Genomic DNA, 16,448 nt, shown 5'->3' with positions numbered 1-16,448 from the left:
TTGTGGCGCTACAATGTAGCATGGACGCTGTACTTAAATGTAGCCTGGACTTAAATGTAGCATGGACCTAATTGAAGCCACAAACCTGTACCTGAATGTTGCCTAGCCCTGTCATAACGAAGCCCGATTTACGTTAAGTGTTGTGCCTATGTTAACATCTGGGCTACGTTTAAATGTTGGACTACATTGAAGTACCGGACTATCCCAGTTAATTAACTTTTATTTTGAAAGGTTTTTAATTGGACATTGACTTTGTATTTGTACCGGTTCAAATATAATCAATAAGTAGTAGATGATTGGTTATCACATTAAAATTTGGCTCGTTTCAAATTTGTGTTTTATGGTCAGAGTTGACCTAGATCCAGATCCTGTGGGTCCTTGCCAACAAATATCAACAAACAAAATGTTAACCTCGCAACCTTAAACCTGCTCGCATAACAAACAATATGTTTTTTACAGATTGGGGGTAGAACGACACTATGATAAAAAATTCCCCCGAGATTAAATTCCTTTAAAGTTTAGGTTGAACCAATGTTATCCTCGATGAATTTACCCCTCCGGGGTTTTTGTAGACTTAAGTTAAGCGTAATATTGTGGAGCGCAGGTTCCAAAGCGAAAGTTGTTTTCAAAGATTTCCGCGCAAACAGACTAGACAATACAACAATGAGAGTTTGATCCACCAAGACATATCCACTGACCCGCTTCGCCTTCGATAACATTCAGGTCTTGTGCGTGAAGATGCCATTTACTTAAGGAAACCCAAATGCGGGTCTCTGGCTTGTAGAAAATTCAATGGAGTTGACATAACTGTGAAAACTCTATTCAAACAGCGAGGTAAAGGTACCAGATATTGTGATATAAAAACGCGGATAAAACCAAGAGCTTTTGAAATCCCCATTTGGGAGGAAAAAAACTATTCTCGCACCTTGTGTATCTTTGAAATTTAATCGAGCGGCTGAAGCCAAATATAACATAGATTAATTTACACGCGGGAGATTGACTTACGTGGACCGGTTGACACGAGCGATCTTGATTGAAATGTTAAACTTACAGAGTTCCGAGTTGCTGTTTTCCTTTGGGGTATGATTGAACGATTTTCTATGAAGTGTGTAAACATTGGGTGGGCTGATGTTTTGCTTGGCACATAGGACACACAAGATATTCTATTGAAATTTACATCAAATGATGGCGGGCCAAGGAGCTCCTCAACGTTCAACCAATTACTTTATTTAAGCTATCCTTGAATTGTATTCGAAGATTGTGAGGGGACAGCTCATCCGAGTTTGTAAATAATGTGTTTCATTTCCCCAACAACAAATCAGATACTACTTAATCTTACCAAAAGTTTTCCAGTATCAACAATTAATAAAATAATGGTTGTCGTGTTTAGGTTTTGCATCCAAAATTCGTTTTTTGTTACAGGACAAAACCGAATTGAAATACCACATAATATTTAAACCCAAACCCAACTTTCTTTTGTTAAGATCTAAACTTCTCATCTTGAGTGAACCTATAACAAAAGTATCCCTTACGGCTGTAGAGTTTGTAGATGTTCTGTCATAATGCAATACAACACAACATCGACCAGAGCCAAACAAAGAAAGAGAGTCAACTCTCCGGGTAGATCTAATTTCTATTCTAAATCGGATCGAGAGATGAGCGAGCGAATCTGTCTTTCCCCACCCTACTATCCGTCTCAAAGGGTAAGTGACCGGGACGACGCGGTGTTGTGACAGACCGATGCAGGGGCTTGAACTCCACGAACGGCATGTCAGACACATCGTATCGGTCGACCTTCCCCCTAGGCGACAGCCAATGTGCCCGGGACGACAAACCCGGCCCCTGGTGTCGTTCATTGGTGGGTTTTAAGAACTCAGCATTATTGAGACGTGTGTGGGTTTGACCCATATTGTTAAAAATACAGTACCACACCATTGCTAGGAAGCAACTCATTATGCAATACAATAATCGTTCATTCAACCAATGACATTTGGAGTTTTTGATGATTTTCAATCGAGAACCACATACTAGAGTTCAAAATATATAGCAACATGGACATTCAATCTGAAATTGTTTGTATTTTGTATGTTGTCCAAACCATGTAAGGTGGAATTGGACAAACCAACCGCGGACCAACCGCAAATGACAGTAAAGGGAACTTTAAAACTAGTAAATGAAAGTGTAAATGTACAAGTTAATTATTCTTAAAGTTAACCGTCATCCATGTGGACGGTAAGGTGTTTTTTATATTAACATAATGGAACCAAAATACGCACAAAACATCGACACCTTTTAGTGACGTCTTCACTCGAATGTAGACTTCCTTTAAAAAAAACGAACAAGGAAAGTTGCGTCTCGACTTTATCCTAAGCCATGTGATAATGAGACGGAACTATCTCTTTTCAATTGTGGTAGTTCTTGGAAAAATTTTACCGAAAACGAGAACAGCAAAAAACACGGTGGTTTAACGACTCGATTTTGCGATTAGGCTGCACGCTGCTATATACGTACTTATAAAAGAATGACCAACTCGCTTTACATGTCAACGTATATGTTCTTTTAAAAGTGACAAGCTACAGTTGTAGACATTGTACAGTGAAAATCTGCGGTATATTTTACTGTGAAAAGCTGCAGTATATTTTACAGTGATCAGCTATACTATATTATATTGCACTGTGACAAGCTGATGTATTATGGTACTGCAGTGACAATTCACAGTACATTGTTTCAGTATGTATGCAGCTCCGCGGTCGAGTATACATTTCCTGACTACAACAAGAGCATACTCCTTGAAACGTCGAGTGGCTCTTTACATAACCAGGGCCCAATGGCACATTTACGTAAGTAAAAACATAACTAAGCACATCATATGCCTACCAGAATAACTAAACATTTAAACTTTGCATGGTGAAATTAGGTGAGGTTTTCGGTAAGACCGTGGGAATAACTCTTTGAGCAGTGTTTGATCTGAAAATGACCGGTGATAACCAGTTTAAGATTACCAGCTACATAGCCATGTCACGTCTGTGCTTTCTTTGCTGAGCAGAATATTATTTTTCATTTCATTTCAAAAGATCTACAAGAACAAGCATTACTATAGTTTTACAAAGAATACAAATAGCAAATACAATGTTGAGTTTCGTTCTCTGCTCTGTGAAATTGTCTCCCCAAATCTGAAGATGCGCACCTCGTTAACGTCTTATTTGTGTAAACACGAATCTACCCCGGTATCGAAGTCTTGACTCCGGAGTCCTCATTCATGGGAAACAAAAGGTGATCGCCCTATTCGGGTACTTTTGCCCCATGTGAACTAGATACCTATAAGGATTGACAGAGCTTTGGTCTTGGCCTCTCAAATGTCTTAAGTAATACTCAATGCATTCATATCTTGCGGGCTTCTTAAAGGTCTTCCTCAAAGAAACGAAGTTTCCCATTTACGACACTCAAAAACTGGCAACACAGAAGACACCAATTTTATTATGAACACAGGCCAAAGTGTCTATCTGTCCCGAATGGCAGCTGCAACTGGTGAAACGCTAGCCAACCGGGAAACAAATTTAATAATAGAAAAGTAAACAAAAGACTATGGTTTCATTGTGGCTGTCCCTTTTAAAAGATACAGTGAGGAGGCCGCAGGAGTTTAGAAAGCTGGATTTAATAAGCCAGGTTTAAAAGAGTATCGGTTGTATGGTCCATTTGTCTGCTAGTTGAAACTTGAGACAGGAATAGGGCTTAGGTCGCCGCAGCGAGTCACTGTCATGGTTAGTAGAGAATAGAGGACAAGAAGAAGTCGAGATAGGACCTAACACATCAGAAGAAACCGAATCGTCACTAGGGCGATCCAGAGTCGCCGGGTTGTCAAAACTGACCGCACCTGAATGCTTTCATACCACTGGTTTGTGGATAGAATGGCATATTGTGTGAGTGGGGATCTCTTCACGCCCTATAAAACATTTGTTTCTTCTATGTGCACCGACCGCAATCATCAACACATGACAATCTTCAGGCGCAGCATCCATACAATGTAGCGCCCTCTAAAGTCTATATGTTGGAAGGTGACTTTAGATTGGTAGAGTCTACTCATTTCACTGGGGGACTTTGGGGAAGGGCCTCATCTCCAAAGACCACTAAACAATTTCCCGTTCAACCATTTACAATTCGAGTATATGGGCCTGCAATGACTTAGATTCAATATCGTACAATTTGGAATCACCTTTCAGTTAACAGCCCGCCCACCACAACTCTATCCTAAAGGTCATACGGAGTCAGGCAGCGGCCATCTGCTCGTTAATAAATTATTGCTGAACTGACATCAAGACGACGACTATCAACAACTTGTAATACAAATTGAAAACGTCTGTATTCAATACAGAGTGACATGATATAACTCCGATGTGTATCTTCGGTAACAATATACGTGACTGTGTGACTTTGAATTTGCAATCAAACACGTTTTACATCACCCATTTGTGTAAAGGCACAACCCAGCAAAGCATGTTTTGCTTCAACAGAGGCCCGCACTATAAACCCTGCGTGTATGTATACCGTCACCACGTTCCAAACCGTGCCTAAAACAGGGAATAGACCTACATGTACGTCCTTTGCGCGTAACGTGAGTGTGTAAAACCATTAAATTTGTAACGCAAATACAATTCTTTCGTACCTGGCACGAACGCTTTAGAACACTCCCAAGTTCTGGGTCAGAGTTGACCCGCATCCTGACCAATTTGTTGGTAGGTTAACCGGAAACAGGTAAAAAAGGGGAGGGTTATGTGAGAGTCTGCGTAAGTTTGACCCTTTTATTGTCATTTAGACACAGATTTCAGATCACACTGACCCCAAACAGATCAGGCCCCTGGGACTCGGGACCAGGTCAACTGACCTGTGAGTATATAGAATGTATCTTTATAATCCACATCAGTAATTATTACAAATGTGTCTTTCTGGTGAGTTTCTTTGACCAATTAGGAATTGTAAAAGGGCACTGTGCAGTGATCGGGCTGTATAACCCTCAGCCAACCACTCATAATTCCTGTCTCGTATTCGAAAAGACTTTAGGTTGTCTGTGTGCAGATGCTAGATCCTCGTTACAATGTATGAGCTGTTTCTTAGTACAAGACTCAGTCTACTTTCATACGGCAGCCTCGAATTCATTACTGGCGCAAATACCCAAATGAGCCGTTTAGATGGTATTTTGCCATTCGGCCCCTTTCTAACAAGGCAGCAGTCAAGTCGACACAGAAGTTTCACTGCCTTTCACCTCTACAGACACCGGTTCGATTCCCACCTCAGACATCAGACTAGAGCATTGCATTTGTATTAGGTTGGCATGCCCCTTTCTAATTGCAATGTTTTATCAACAGTTTCCCTCAGGTTTCCACAGGTTTTTCCTCCCCAAGCTGACATTTGTTCACCATTTTGTCTTCCTACGGGTCAGAGAGCAGTTTGGTGTGTACCTTGGTTTCATTCCAATAACAAAGATGTTGCTAATAATATCACTTCAGCAATCTCGACCATTTTTTTTTAGGTCACTCAACACCGTCTCCTTATCTTGCAATTTCTGTATCTTGTGCCCAGTGTTGTTACAGTATTCCCGTTTTGTAGCTGGCCCTAGTTTCGACTGTGTTGTACTTTCTGTCGTTTTTTATAGGTCAAAGAGGACCACTTTGTCTGTCCCTCGGGGACCCATCTTTGTCTTTTAATAGAACCAGTGGGTGTAGCATTTCAAATAGAGTCAATAGTTTTGACCCATATATAACAGTGGCTTCTTTACTTGTACAGCGCCCGGGTCCGTCACTCAGTGACGCTCATGGCGCTTCAACATTACGACCCCTGCCGTCGATTTCACAAAGAGTTAGGACTCGTCTTTTCTCGAGTAAGGACGAGTAACTCTTCCTAACTTAGGATTAATCTTAAGGTCTGCATGCTACAGTGCAGGGTTGGGACTCGTCCTAAGTCCTAAGTTAGGAAGAGTTTTTGTGAAATAGACGGCTGGTCACTAATTCATTTTATTTCATCCATTTAAACCAAACAATTGGAATTATACAGCCTGCCGTCGATTTCACAAAGAGTTAGGACTCGTCTTATCTCGAGTTAGGACGAGTAACTCGTCTTAAATTAGGATTAATCTTAAGGTCTGCATGCTACAGTGCAGGGTTGGGACTCGTCCTAAGTCCTAAGATTAGTCTTAAGTTAGGAAGAGTTTTGTGAAATCGACGGCTGTGCTGCCAAACATGTAGCGCACTTTTAGCTTAAACAATCACATGGGCCATCTTTGAACTTACATGGGCCATCTTTGAACTTTCAAGTACTTATTTAAACCATTGTGGTGACAAGTAAAGCATATTGCTCAAGGAAACTAGTATCATGACCGGGATTCGAACCCTCACTCCGATGACATAAAACATCAGATCTTGAATTTGATGCTTTAAACCACTCGGCCATGACACCCTCAAAAATACCGAATAGCGACGAACTTACAAAAAATGCATTACCAAGTGATGACAACAATGTCCCTTCCTCACGTCTTGATGCTGATAGAAAAACGAGGGCAAATTCAAGGCAACTTTTTCTTTTGATTTCCTTCTGAAAGACATGAAAAGGGGGCATCGTGTGAACTCTCTAGAGGGAAGTAAGTCTTCCCTTTGTTCGGAATTTGCCTAAAAGAAGAACATGCAATGTTCGCAGTATGAACAGGGTGAGATTTAATTAGGAAATACGCATAGCCGCACCCATACTTTTTTTGTTTGATGAGTCGGTATACTATTTATCTCTTTCTACCCAACATCACTCCCAAGCCTCCTCTTCTGATGTCATTTCTATCTCACATCCGTGTGTAAACATCACCATGCTTACCAAACTCAATGGAACTTCCCATCTTCAAGTTATGAACAAATAAACTGTGTTTGTAATAATTGCATCCGAGTGCTTTTTCTCGCGCTGTTCATATCGAGGTCAGTGCCTTCCAATAAATCAGGGCAAAGGGAAGGAAAAAGCGAGGCAGCATCTTCCTGCCTGAGTAATCTGTTTCATTCAGGGAGAACAGTAAGGCATTTGGGCACCATTAAGACCATTATTGTCAATGACAACTTGAAGTGGTACATTGTGCCTACCTCAGATTGAGTGGTTCCTTTTTCATGGCGATTTATTATGCAGCCATACGCTGAATGGGTTGAATGACAGACATAGAAACGTGCATCCATGCAACGTTATATCCCATCAACCTTCATCAGTCTGTATATTCGACACGACACATCGGCTATGAAAGGCCGACATAAGTGCATTACCTTTTGTGTAACATTTTCAAATGAAATAAATGTTGTCTATTCTGCGTTTTGCTTGAGGCATTAAACTTAATTCGATTGGTTGAAATAGTTTGCGCCTAATGTTTACTGGCTCGAACAAGAGTTGTTCATGTTCTTTTTTAATATTTCGTAATATGAACTGAGTGACCTCCTTATGTTAAAACTGTAACAGAGTACGGTAACCACTTAGGTTGTGCACAATAGCGTTATAGACAGAGTATATAAATGGTCTGAACCTTCAAGTTTCATTCCTGCATTCCTAAAAACTCCAGAGCCAGAACTGACTCGGATTCCTAGTCCCAGTTGGACCTGGAGTCCAAGTTGGGCCCTGAGTACCAGTTGGGCGCGGAGTCCCAGTTGGCCATTGAGTCACAGTTGGGCATTGAGTCGCAGTTGGCCCTTGAGTCCCAGTTGGGCCCGGAGTCCCAGTTGTGCATTGAGTCCCAGTTGGGCATTGAGTCACAGTTGGCCCTTGAGTCCCAGTTGGGCCTGACTCATTTTCAGGACAGTATGATCCATAAAACAATTCAGCCCAAACAGGCAGTGTTTTGATACCAAAAACCAACTTACGGTTCAATATCTTTTTCTAAAAACAAGAAGTAGTACTTGTATTATGTATAAATTTGTTTGGGGGGAAAAAACTCTGCGATACGATGAAATTCAATGACATTTTAGGAGAGTTTCGGGTTTCCAGGGAAGGCCAGTGAAACCCCAACGGGAATAAAGCATCCAATTTCGTAGTCACGTTTCCATGACAACCATTATTCCAGGACTTCTTCTTTCAGCAAACCATCTACTTGTATTCCGTGTGGTGACGTCATCATATCCATCTTCTCTCCAATGACGTACAGAAGATGGGAAACAATTTGTCTATATATTTAATATAGGAAGTCAGATACGACACCGTTAGTTGACTGGTATTAGCGGTGGGATTTAAGATTAGTTGCAATGCATCTTAGGTTACAGCATAGAAGAAGGTATGCAGGTTTATAATCTTATTGCGTGAACAAAATAATGATTATTGAATCAAATTGGTTAAAACAAGGAGAGAACTATTTTGTGGTCCTGCATTTTAACACTTTTTTAATAATTAAATCAGTATTATGCGGAAACTATTGGACAAAAAAAATACAATAGTAAGTTGAGAAGCTCAGTGATTATTTTCAGACAAGCGAAATACATAAAGAATGTCCGGATATCATTAGACAGAGGCACTAACAATGTGGACGGCCACCCCCCCCCCCCAGAAAAAAAATGCAAGTTGATCAACCTTTTTGGCGACGCAAAATCGTTCAAAAAGGAAAAAGCAAATCAAGAAGTCTGAACATCTTCGGAAGGATTTGTGAAAGATCAAGTGTTAGTTGAATGCACCTTCAAGGAATCGATGCAAGCAGCGAATCATCCACGAACAAAATAAACTCAACAAAACAAAACACAACACGGTGCGAATTTTATCATGAGTAACATTCCCTCCTCGGTCGAACGTTTACTGTTACTAAAAAATGGCAAAACCGCTGACAGAGAAATCATAAGTTTCCGCCACGGGGAGTGAATGTTTGAAGGCAGGAACGCTCACCGAAGCGAGAGAAAAACGCTGCCGGGTAGATTTCACTGCAGGGGCTAGAGAATGAGTCCGTCTCAGCAACGATTCGGTCTGCGAATCGCCCGGGGTTGCATTCTCCCCGGCTTCCTACAACTTGCCTTCTAATACCAGTGTCTGTACGTGTGCACATACCGGACGTCACACAGACGCCAGTTTTATGTTTCTATTGAACTTTAATAACTGACACACGTGATTATACACACTCGGTTGGGCGCGAGTTTAATTTCGAAAAAATCATGGGGCAGTGACGGTGGAATTGTAGACATTGACTCAGCTGTATGGAATCACGCGACGTAACTCCGCCTTGACGGTGAATGTGTCTTCTTCCAAACAACGGACCCTTAATCTAAAGGAAGAGGTTTCGGTAAAGAGCTGTTCACTTCGATACTTGCTGACAAACGGTTGGAATTATCAAACTGAGTTTTGATCTTTTAACAAAAAAATAGCATACAATAAATGCGAGTACAGCCTCGGTTGTTAATGTGGATGTGGGGAGGGGCTACAATCTTAACAAATCCTCTAGAGAACGATTTTCGTCTGAAAAAAAAAAGATTCAGAGAAACATTTTGAAAAAGTCACAAACCACCATAGCCTTGTTGTTTAGGGCCATAATTGATTTTGATTTGATCTGTTTTGAAGACATCCAAGCGCTTAGCATCCTATGAAAAATGCGCGATAATCACCAGTAAATTGTTTTTACTTATTGATTCGATCATCACATTATTAGTCAAGTACGACTAATAATCTGCAAAAGGTCAAAGAAAAGGAGTACATGTTGCGTTGTTTTCAGTAATATGGGTAGCATCATTTGTAGAATATTTATTACACAGGCTTGATGTGTTCAATGACAATTGACAAATAACTAATTTGTCCTTGAACAAAACCTTTGATGTTTTGGTTCCATAAGGCACAGCACACTATTGGTAACTACTCAAAATATTTGCAAGCAAAAAAACTTACATAGTAACGAGCAATGGAGAGCTATTAGCGAGAGTGTAAAACATTGTGGTAAATGGCTCCCTCTAAAGTGATGTAGTTCTTGAGAAAGAAGTAATTTCTCACTCAAATAAGACCTCAGCTGAGGTATCGAAATCAACGCATCTGCAAACTTGTGCGACAAAGGTGATTTCTTTTTCCATTATTTTCTCGCAACTTCGACGACCAATTGGGTTCGAATTTTCATAGGTTTGTTTCTTAAGCGAATGTATTATAAGCGTTGTGTCTCGCCTGTTTATTAAATGCAGATCTCTAACACAGAACTACTTTGCAGGTTTAGGTTAGTGAGGAATTAAATGTCGTGCGTAACCAAAACAACCATGGACTCCGAGTGGTTAGGTCATCCGTGTGCAAGCGTATTGTGGACTGTTTTAACATTCTCCTAAATTGCTCTAGGTCAATGTGTGGTTGTACACATACTCTGTGGCTCGAATGAGAGCAGATGCGTCAAAATTGGGTTCAATGGTTTTTGTTCTTCGTTTAATTTACGTTAAAGTGTATTACAGAAGTGGTTATTCTTGAAACTTAATCTATGCAAACACACAGACGATGTGTTTGGTAATTTCAGTGTCGAGAACAGTTATGTTTTTTGCTTAACAACTGAACTATGATGAAGTTTTGGAGTTGTTTCAGTCAACGCTTAAGGTGTTTATAATAAAAATACAAAATCTGAGTTACTTTTTGAGCACTTCTTCAATTCTTTTGAAACAATTTCCTTGATTTGTTCTTCACCAGATGACAATTTTTCGAAGGTTGTTTTTGGCAATATCTAGCAAAGTTTTCAACAGTCATCTTTATTTCTATCACTTTTCGATTAGCTGTCTTCGACTAGTTTTCTTCCACAAGTTTCTGTGAAATATTTTGGAGTACCTCTTGAAACTTTCGAGCACTCATCGATGACCGATAATTGACCCGATGGAAACGTACATCAGCTCTAAGCCTCACTTTATTCCCAGCAAGTTTTTTTTTTTTTCTTCAGTTGTTTATCGACTGAATTGAAACTCCCCTGGGGAGGTTGTCGATTTCAACCATGAGGAGACTCCAACCATTCACCACATCGCGGACTCACACTCGGGTATAGAATGACGATAAGTACGGTGGGAATATTTTCCTCTCAAGTATGGGAAAAGGAGTGCAGTTCTTTAAAACCCAGTGTATGAAATTGTTCAAGTTTTAGAATCAATTAAGATCGATCCAGGCACTTGCTTGACGCTCCATTCAAGGGAATCTGCAGATCTGGAACACTCCCATCAGCGGGGAGTTCCTACTGACAGCTATCGGAGGCAAAATAATGAAATTAACCGATTAGGGTGGACAATGGGCGAGGGGGTCGTTATGAATAGGCGCCGTGATGGCATGCATAGGGTTGAGGTGGCAGGCAGTGTACGGGGATGAACCCTTATTGACGGAAACCTGAAAACCTCGTTCCCATCGCGTCATTCCCTCGTTGTGTTTGTCAATCAGCCTGCACAGAGTGACAGTAAAGCGTGTTTAAAGCAATGTAGCACGTCGCGAATTTGCCGTATTCTTCACAAATTTTCTCTACAAACCTGAACTTTTCTTGGTTCAAGTTGAACCATGGTCGCTTACGATCTTTCTTTGACTATGTCCCCTACGGCAGGCAGACCATATGGCGTTCTGGCGAAACGAAGAGTTTTTACACCAACAAATTCCTCTTCAGGGGCACATACCCCCAATAACATAGAAGTGTTCATGCAAAGTTTCACTTGACAGTTTGCAAACTTTCACTGTACTTTTCGAGTTTTTACACAAACAAGTTGCTCTTCAGGTAGGGGCACATACCCCCAAAACATAAAATAAAGTGTTTAATGCAAACTTTCAATTGACAGTTTGCAAACTTTCACTGTACTTTTCGAGTTTTTACACAAACAAATTGCTCTTCAGGGGCACGTACCCCCCAAAACATAGAATAAAGTGTTTATGCAAACTTTCACTTGACACTTTGCAAACTTTCACTGTACTATTCGATTCTTTGTACAGTTTGCATCATCGACATATCCACTGTTTCAATTACTAAACTCCTAAATGAACACGTTGCCTTGGATCGGGCGAGTTGGTGTTTGAAAAGCGTTTGAAACCGTTCGTTATAAAATGCATATGGTTAGAAATATATTGTAAAAGTAGAATACAATGATCCGCACAAACATGTCTCGAAACTGCACGGTTTTCCTTTTACCTCTTCGACTAACACGGTCGGCCATGTACGGGAGTCAAATTGTTGACTCACACCAATGGCCAACCGTGTTAGTTTGCAAAGGAAAAGGAAAACCGTGCAGTTTCGAGGCATGCTTGTGTGGTTCACTGTATTCTGCTTTTAAAACATCTTTCTAACCATAAATGCATTTCAAACGCTTTTTATAAGGTCCGATCCAAGGCAACTTGTTCCTTTGAACCTTCATTTTTATGTGAGGAAGTAGTTGTTGCTACACATTTATTAATGCAAATATATTGTTTGGCTACACATGCTTTCAAGGCAGTGGACACTATTGGTAATTGTCAAAGACTAGCCTTTATAGTTGGTGTTTCCCCACATATGCATAAATAACAAACTTGTGAAAACTCGAAAACTATGGCACTTAAAGCCATTATACACTTTCGGTAAACAGTATTGTCCAAGTCCCACACTTTGTGTATCACAACTTATATATAAAACAACAAACCTGTGAAAATTTAGACTCAATCGGTCATCGGAGTCGGGAGAAAAAAACGGGAAAACCCACTCTTGTTTCCGCGCGTTTCGCCGTGTCATGACATGTATTTAAAATAAATCCGTAATTCTCGCTAACGAGAATTTATATTGTTTTACCGTTTTCTCAAAAAGTAAAGCATTTCATGGACTAATATTTCAAGAGAAGTCTTTCACCATTACCTTCTGTAAACCCTGTAAATTATTTGTAAATCTGTGAACTTTTTTTGTTTTTTCTGTACCGAAAGGGTCCAATGGCTTTAAGAGGGAGCCGTTTCTCACAATGTTTAAAACTATCAACCTCTCCCCAGTACTCGTCACCAAGAAAGGTTTTATGCCAATATTTATTTAGAGTAATTACCAATAGTGCCCACTGCCTTTAAGTGTAACATTCATTTCTTGTCTGCTTGTACTTGCTTGCATACTAAGGATGTCCACAACTTAATAAAAATACTTGCTTGAGTCTTCCAAGGAGTGTTGAGAACTCATTTACATTGATATTTAGTTGACGTGAAGTACTGCCAGTATGAAGGGGGACTAAACCCCGCCCATTTTCTAGTTAGTAGCCCCAGTGGTTCGATCAGAGCTGCCATGATAACCTGAAACCCATCCCGTTTTAGAATTACTTTACCTTTTGTCCTCTCCTCCGGGCATAGTGGTTCAACCAGACAAAAATTGTTTCCCTATAATGTTCCGTTTGATCGATAGCATTATTTCCAAGTTCCCGGAAACCAAACACCGGTTGCGTGTTGACGTATTCCCCTTCTCACGATGCAGACATTTTCAGTTTGTTCCACCTAAGGCAGACAGTGATGGGGTCCTCTGACTGGGGTAGCCAGACTATGACGTCAATATAATTGTTCGAAACGATGCGCGCGTGCACAGTAGTATAGGGTCAGGAAACTAGACCTATTATTTTTCTTATCTAGTTCTTGTAATGAAACCAAGTATGCCTCAGAAGTTAACCTAATCAGTGTAGTTTGTAAGCCTGAGGAAACCTGTAAACAAGGGCGCTTGCCAAGTGAACCAGAAAACCGGGGCTAACCCCTACTCTTTCGCACTAACGTATAGACGATGTGACCTATATTTAAATTCAAACCGCCCTCTGTTGACAAAACACTGTAAACGTCATGTTCGGTCGGGCAAAAAGACGCGTAGTCGTAGTAAGAGTGCATACACTTTCTACCTGGCTGCCAAAACACAAAGGTTATGCCCGGCGGTATGCGCGCGAATCATGTTATGGTACACAGTGCGTAGACAGGGACTCGAACCCTAACCCTGCTGAGCGGTAACGCAACAGCTAGTGTCAGGTGCTCTGAACTGCCCGCCCACGACACAGCGCAGTTTTACATTAGTGTGTACTCGAATGTTTTCTTGTAAAATCAGTCTGGCCAGTGTAAACTATCACTTAATTCACGCATGTTAGTCATAGCATTGTCTTGTCCATGACCTTCTGTTAACGTAACACGAACACGGTGACTTTTGGTCTAACTTTGCACGTTAAATGTACTTTCCTGATTCTTGTACATTGGTTTTTAGTCTGGTACTAATTGTATGCAAGTAGGATCATAGAGTAAGGACTCAGTCCTTACTCTAAGGTAAATGATTCACGGTTGTGTAAGCGGGAATTCAGCTACTGAAAAAACTTGTGGTGCTTGTATTCACAATGTGCCACGTGGTCTTCTCAGATCTGCCACCCTCACCTGTCACGAGCCATCAACACAAAAGATTGATACAGTGTATTACTACGGATTCCATTCACTAGGCCCCAAACTAACTTCTGTCATACAAAAGGCAATCTCATTTCTTGTTTTGACGCTCGGCCCAGTAGCTTTCATCAGCAGGCTCGCTCGCCTGTCGATGAGAGCTACGTTTCTCGATGCACCCCCATTCCCACATCGCTACAACGTATTGCAACGGCCTTGCCCTCTATGATTTTAGTAAAATCGTGAACTTCCTTGCCTCGGGCTGTTCATGATGAAGTTCTTTTAGTGCTGTTGGCTGTCGTGGTAATGAACTCATATATATTAATATCGCGTGATGACGCGTGGACGCGCGTTGGAAACATCATGCTCTCCGGAGTGACTGTTTTATATTAAGAAGGTGACTGCTCTTTAATTTCGACACCCGTATGTTTCGACACCCCAACATTCCGACACCAATATTTTGACAACCCCCAGATTCAGAATGTTGTTTATGCTAGGCCTACAGCCGGGTAAGGATTGTGGTTAGGTTTAGGTTTAAGTTTTGGTTTTAATAGGGCTGTTGGGGTTGAGTTTATGTTTTTGAGTTAAGGGTTTTAGTTGGGGTAGGGATAGGGTTAGGGTTAGGTTTAGGGTAAGAGTAGGGGTTAGGAATATTATCAATATAAACCACAAGGGAAACTGACTGAGTAAACTTCAAAATGACTTTTGGGGTTGAACAACGAATTGACTAGAGTGGGATTCGAACCGACGACCTCCGGGTTACTGTGACGGCGCTCTACCAACTGAGCTTTCAAGCCTTATGTTGGCAGTGTCCCTATTTTGTCAATATCTTTGTTCGGGGTGCGAACTTATAATTATCTGAAAAAAGTCGCTTCCCCTTAAGGTGATCCCCTGGCTGCCGCTTCCAAGGTTGTATCGTAGTTTTGGGTGTGATTCCTGGCTACACGGCAGCTAACGGTTATATGATTCTGACTGGCACCCCGAACAAAGATATTGACAAAATAGGGAGACCGCCAACATAGGGCTAGATAGCTCAGTTGGTAGAGCGCCGGCACGTTAATCCGGAGGTCGTTGGTTCTAATCACACTCTAGTCAATTCTTAATTCAACCCCAATAATCGTTGCAAAATTTACCCTGTCAGTTTCCCTTGTGGAACAACAACAAAAACAACAACAACATGATCGACCCCCAAAAAACAACGATGTTTTATTCAGCAAAAGTCCTTTGTATTATCAGTTTGCCAATACTACTGCATTTTTAAAGCATTCAAATTTATGTTTTCATCTTTTGTTTACTTACCTCTTGCGAATCGTTGTGACATCTGTCTGAACCGGCAAATATGTTCTTTTCGTTCCTATCATTAGGCTCATTTGGATCTTCTGGACACTGATTGATGTCGATTGCACGCAGATCAATATCAAGACCACTCGTTCCTCTAAGTTAAAAAAAAGAACAAGAAAAACCTTGTTATAGGTGTTCCTAAGCATCAGAAAGGTATATTAAAAAATGAAAGTCCGCAGAATCACTATAGTTATAGTAAAAGGTATTCTGCAGCATCAATAAAGTAATAGTGAAATTATATTCTGTATCACCACTGTAGTTCTAGTGAAAGGTGTTCTGTAGCATCACAATAGAGATAAATACATATTCTGCAGAATTATACTGTCGTCATAGTGAAAGGTGTTTTCTGTTGCATCACTATAGTTATAGTGAAATGTATTTTGCCGCAAAGCGTTTGGTGTTGCTGCAAAATACAATACTATAATAAGTTAAAGGTATTATTTTCTGCAGCATAACCAATTATTGTTATAAGCCTTCCATAATAACCAGTAGTATTGCAGAAAACTAAAGCCATTATACACTTTCGGTACAGAAAAGAAAGAAAAAAGTTCACAGGTTTACAAATAATATACAGGGTTTACAGAAGGTAATGGTGAAAGACTTCTCTTGAATTATTATTCCATACAATGCTTTACCTTTTGAAAAAACAATAAAACAATGTCAATTCTCGATAGCGAGAATTACGGATTTATATTAAACACATGTCATGACACGGCAAAAGGTGCGGAAACAAGGGTGGGTTTTCCCGTTATTTTCTCCCGACTCCGATGACCGATTGAGCCTCAATTTTC

General features: G+C 40.6%; 1 protein-coding gene across 1 annotated transcript in view; it reads right to left on the bottom strand.

The window, feature by feature from the left end:
• Window positions 1–16,448, bottom strand: part of LOC139934825 (probable G-protein coupled receptor CG31760) — a 167,886-nt gene that overhangs the window by 53,381 nt on the left and 98,057 nt on the right. Inside the window, exon 4 of the mRNA XM_071929228.1 lies at window positions 15,616–15,751. Coding sequence (XP_071785329.1) covers window positions 15,616–15,751 — 136 coding nt within the window. The remainder of the gene's footprint in view (window positions 1–15,615; window positions 15,752–16,448) is intronic.

The sequence above is a fragment of the Asterias amurensis genome, chromosome 3, assembly GCF_032118995.1.
Source record: "Asterias amurensis chromosome 3, ASM3211899v1".
In the NCBI taxonomy this organism is placed as follows: Eukaryota; Metazoa; Echinodermata; class Asteroidea; order Forcipulatida; family Asteriidae; genus Asterias; species Asterias amurensis.
This window is presented reverse-complemented; position numbering and strand designations above follow the sequence as displayed.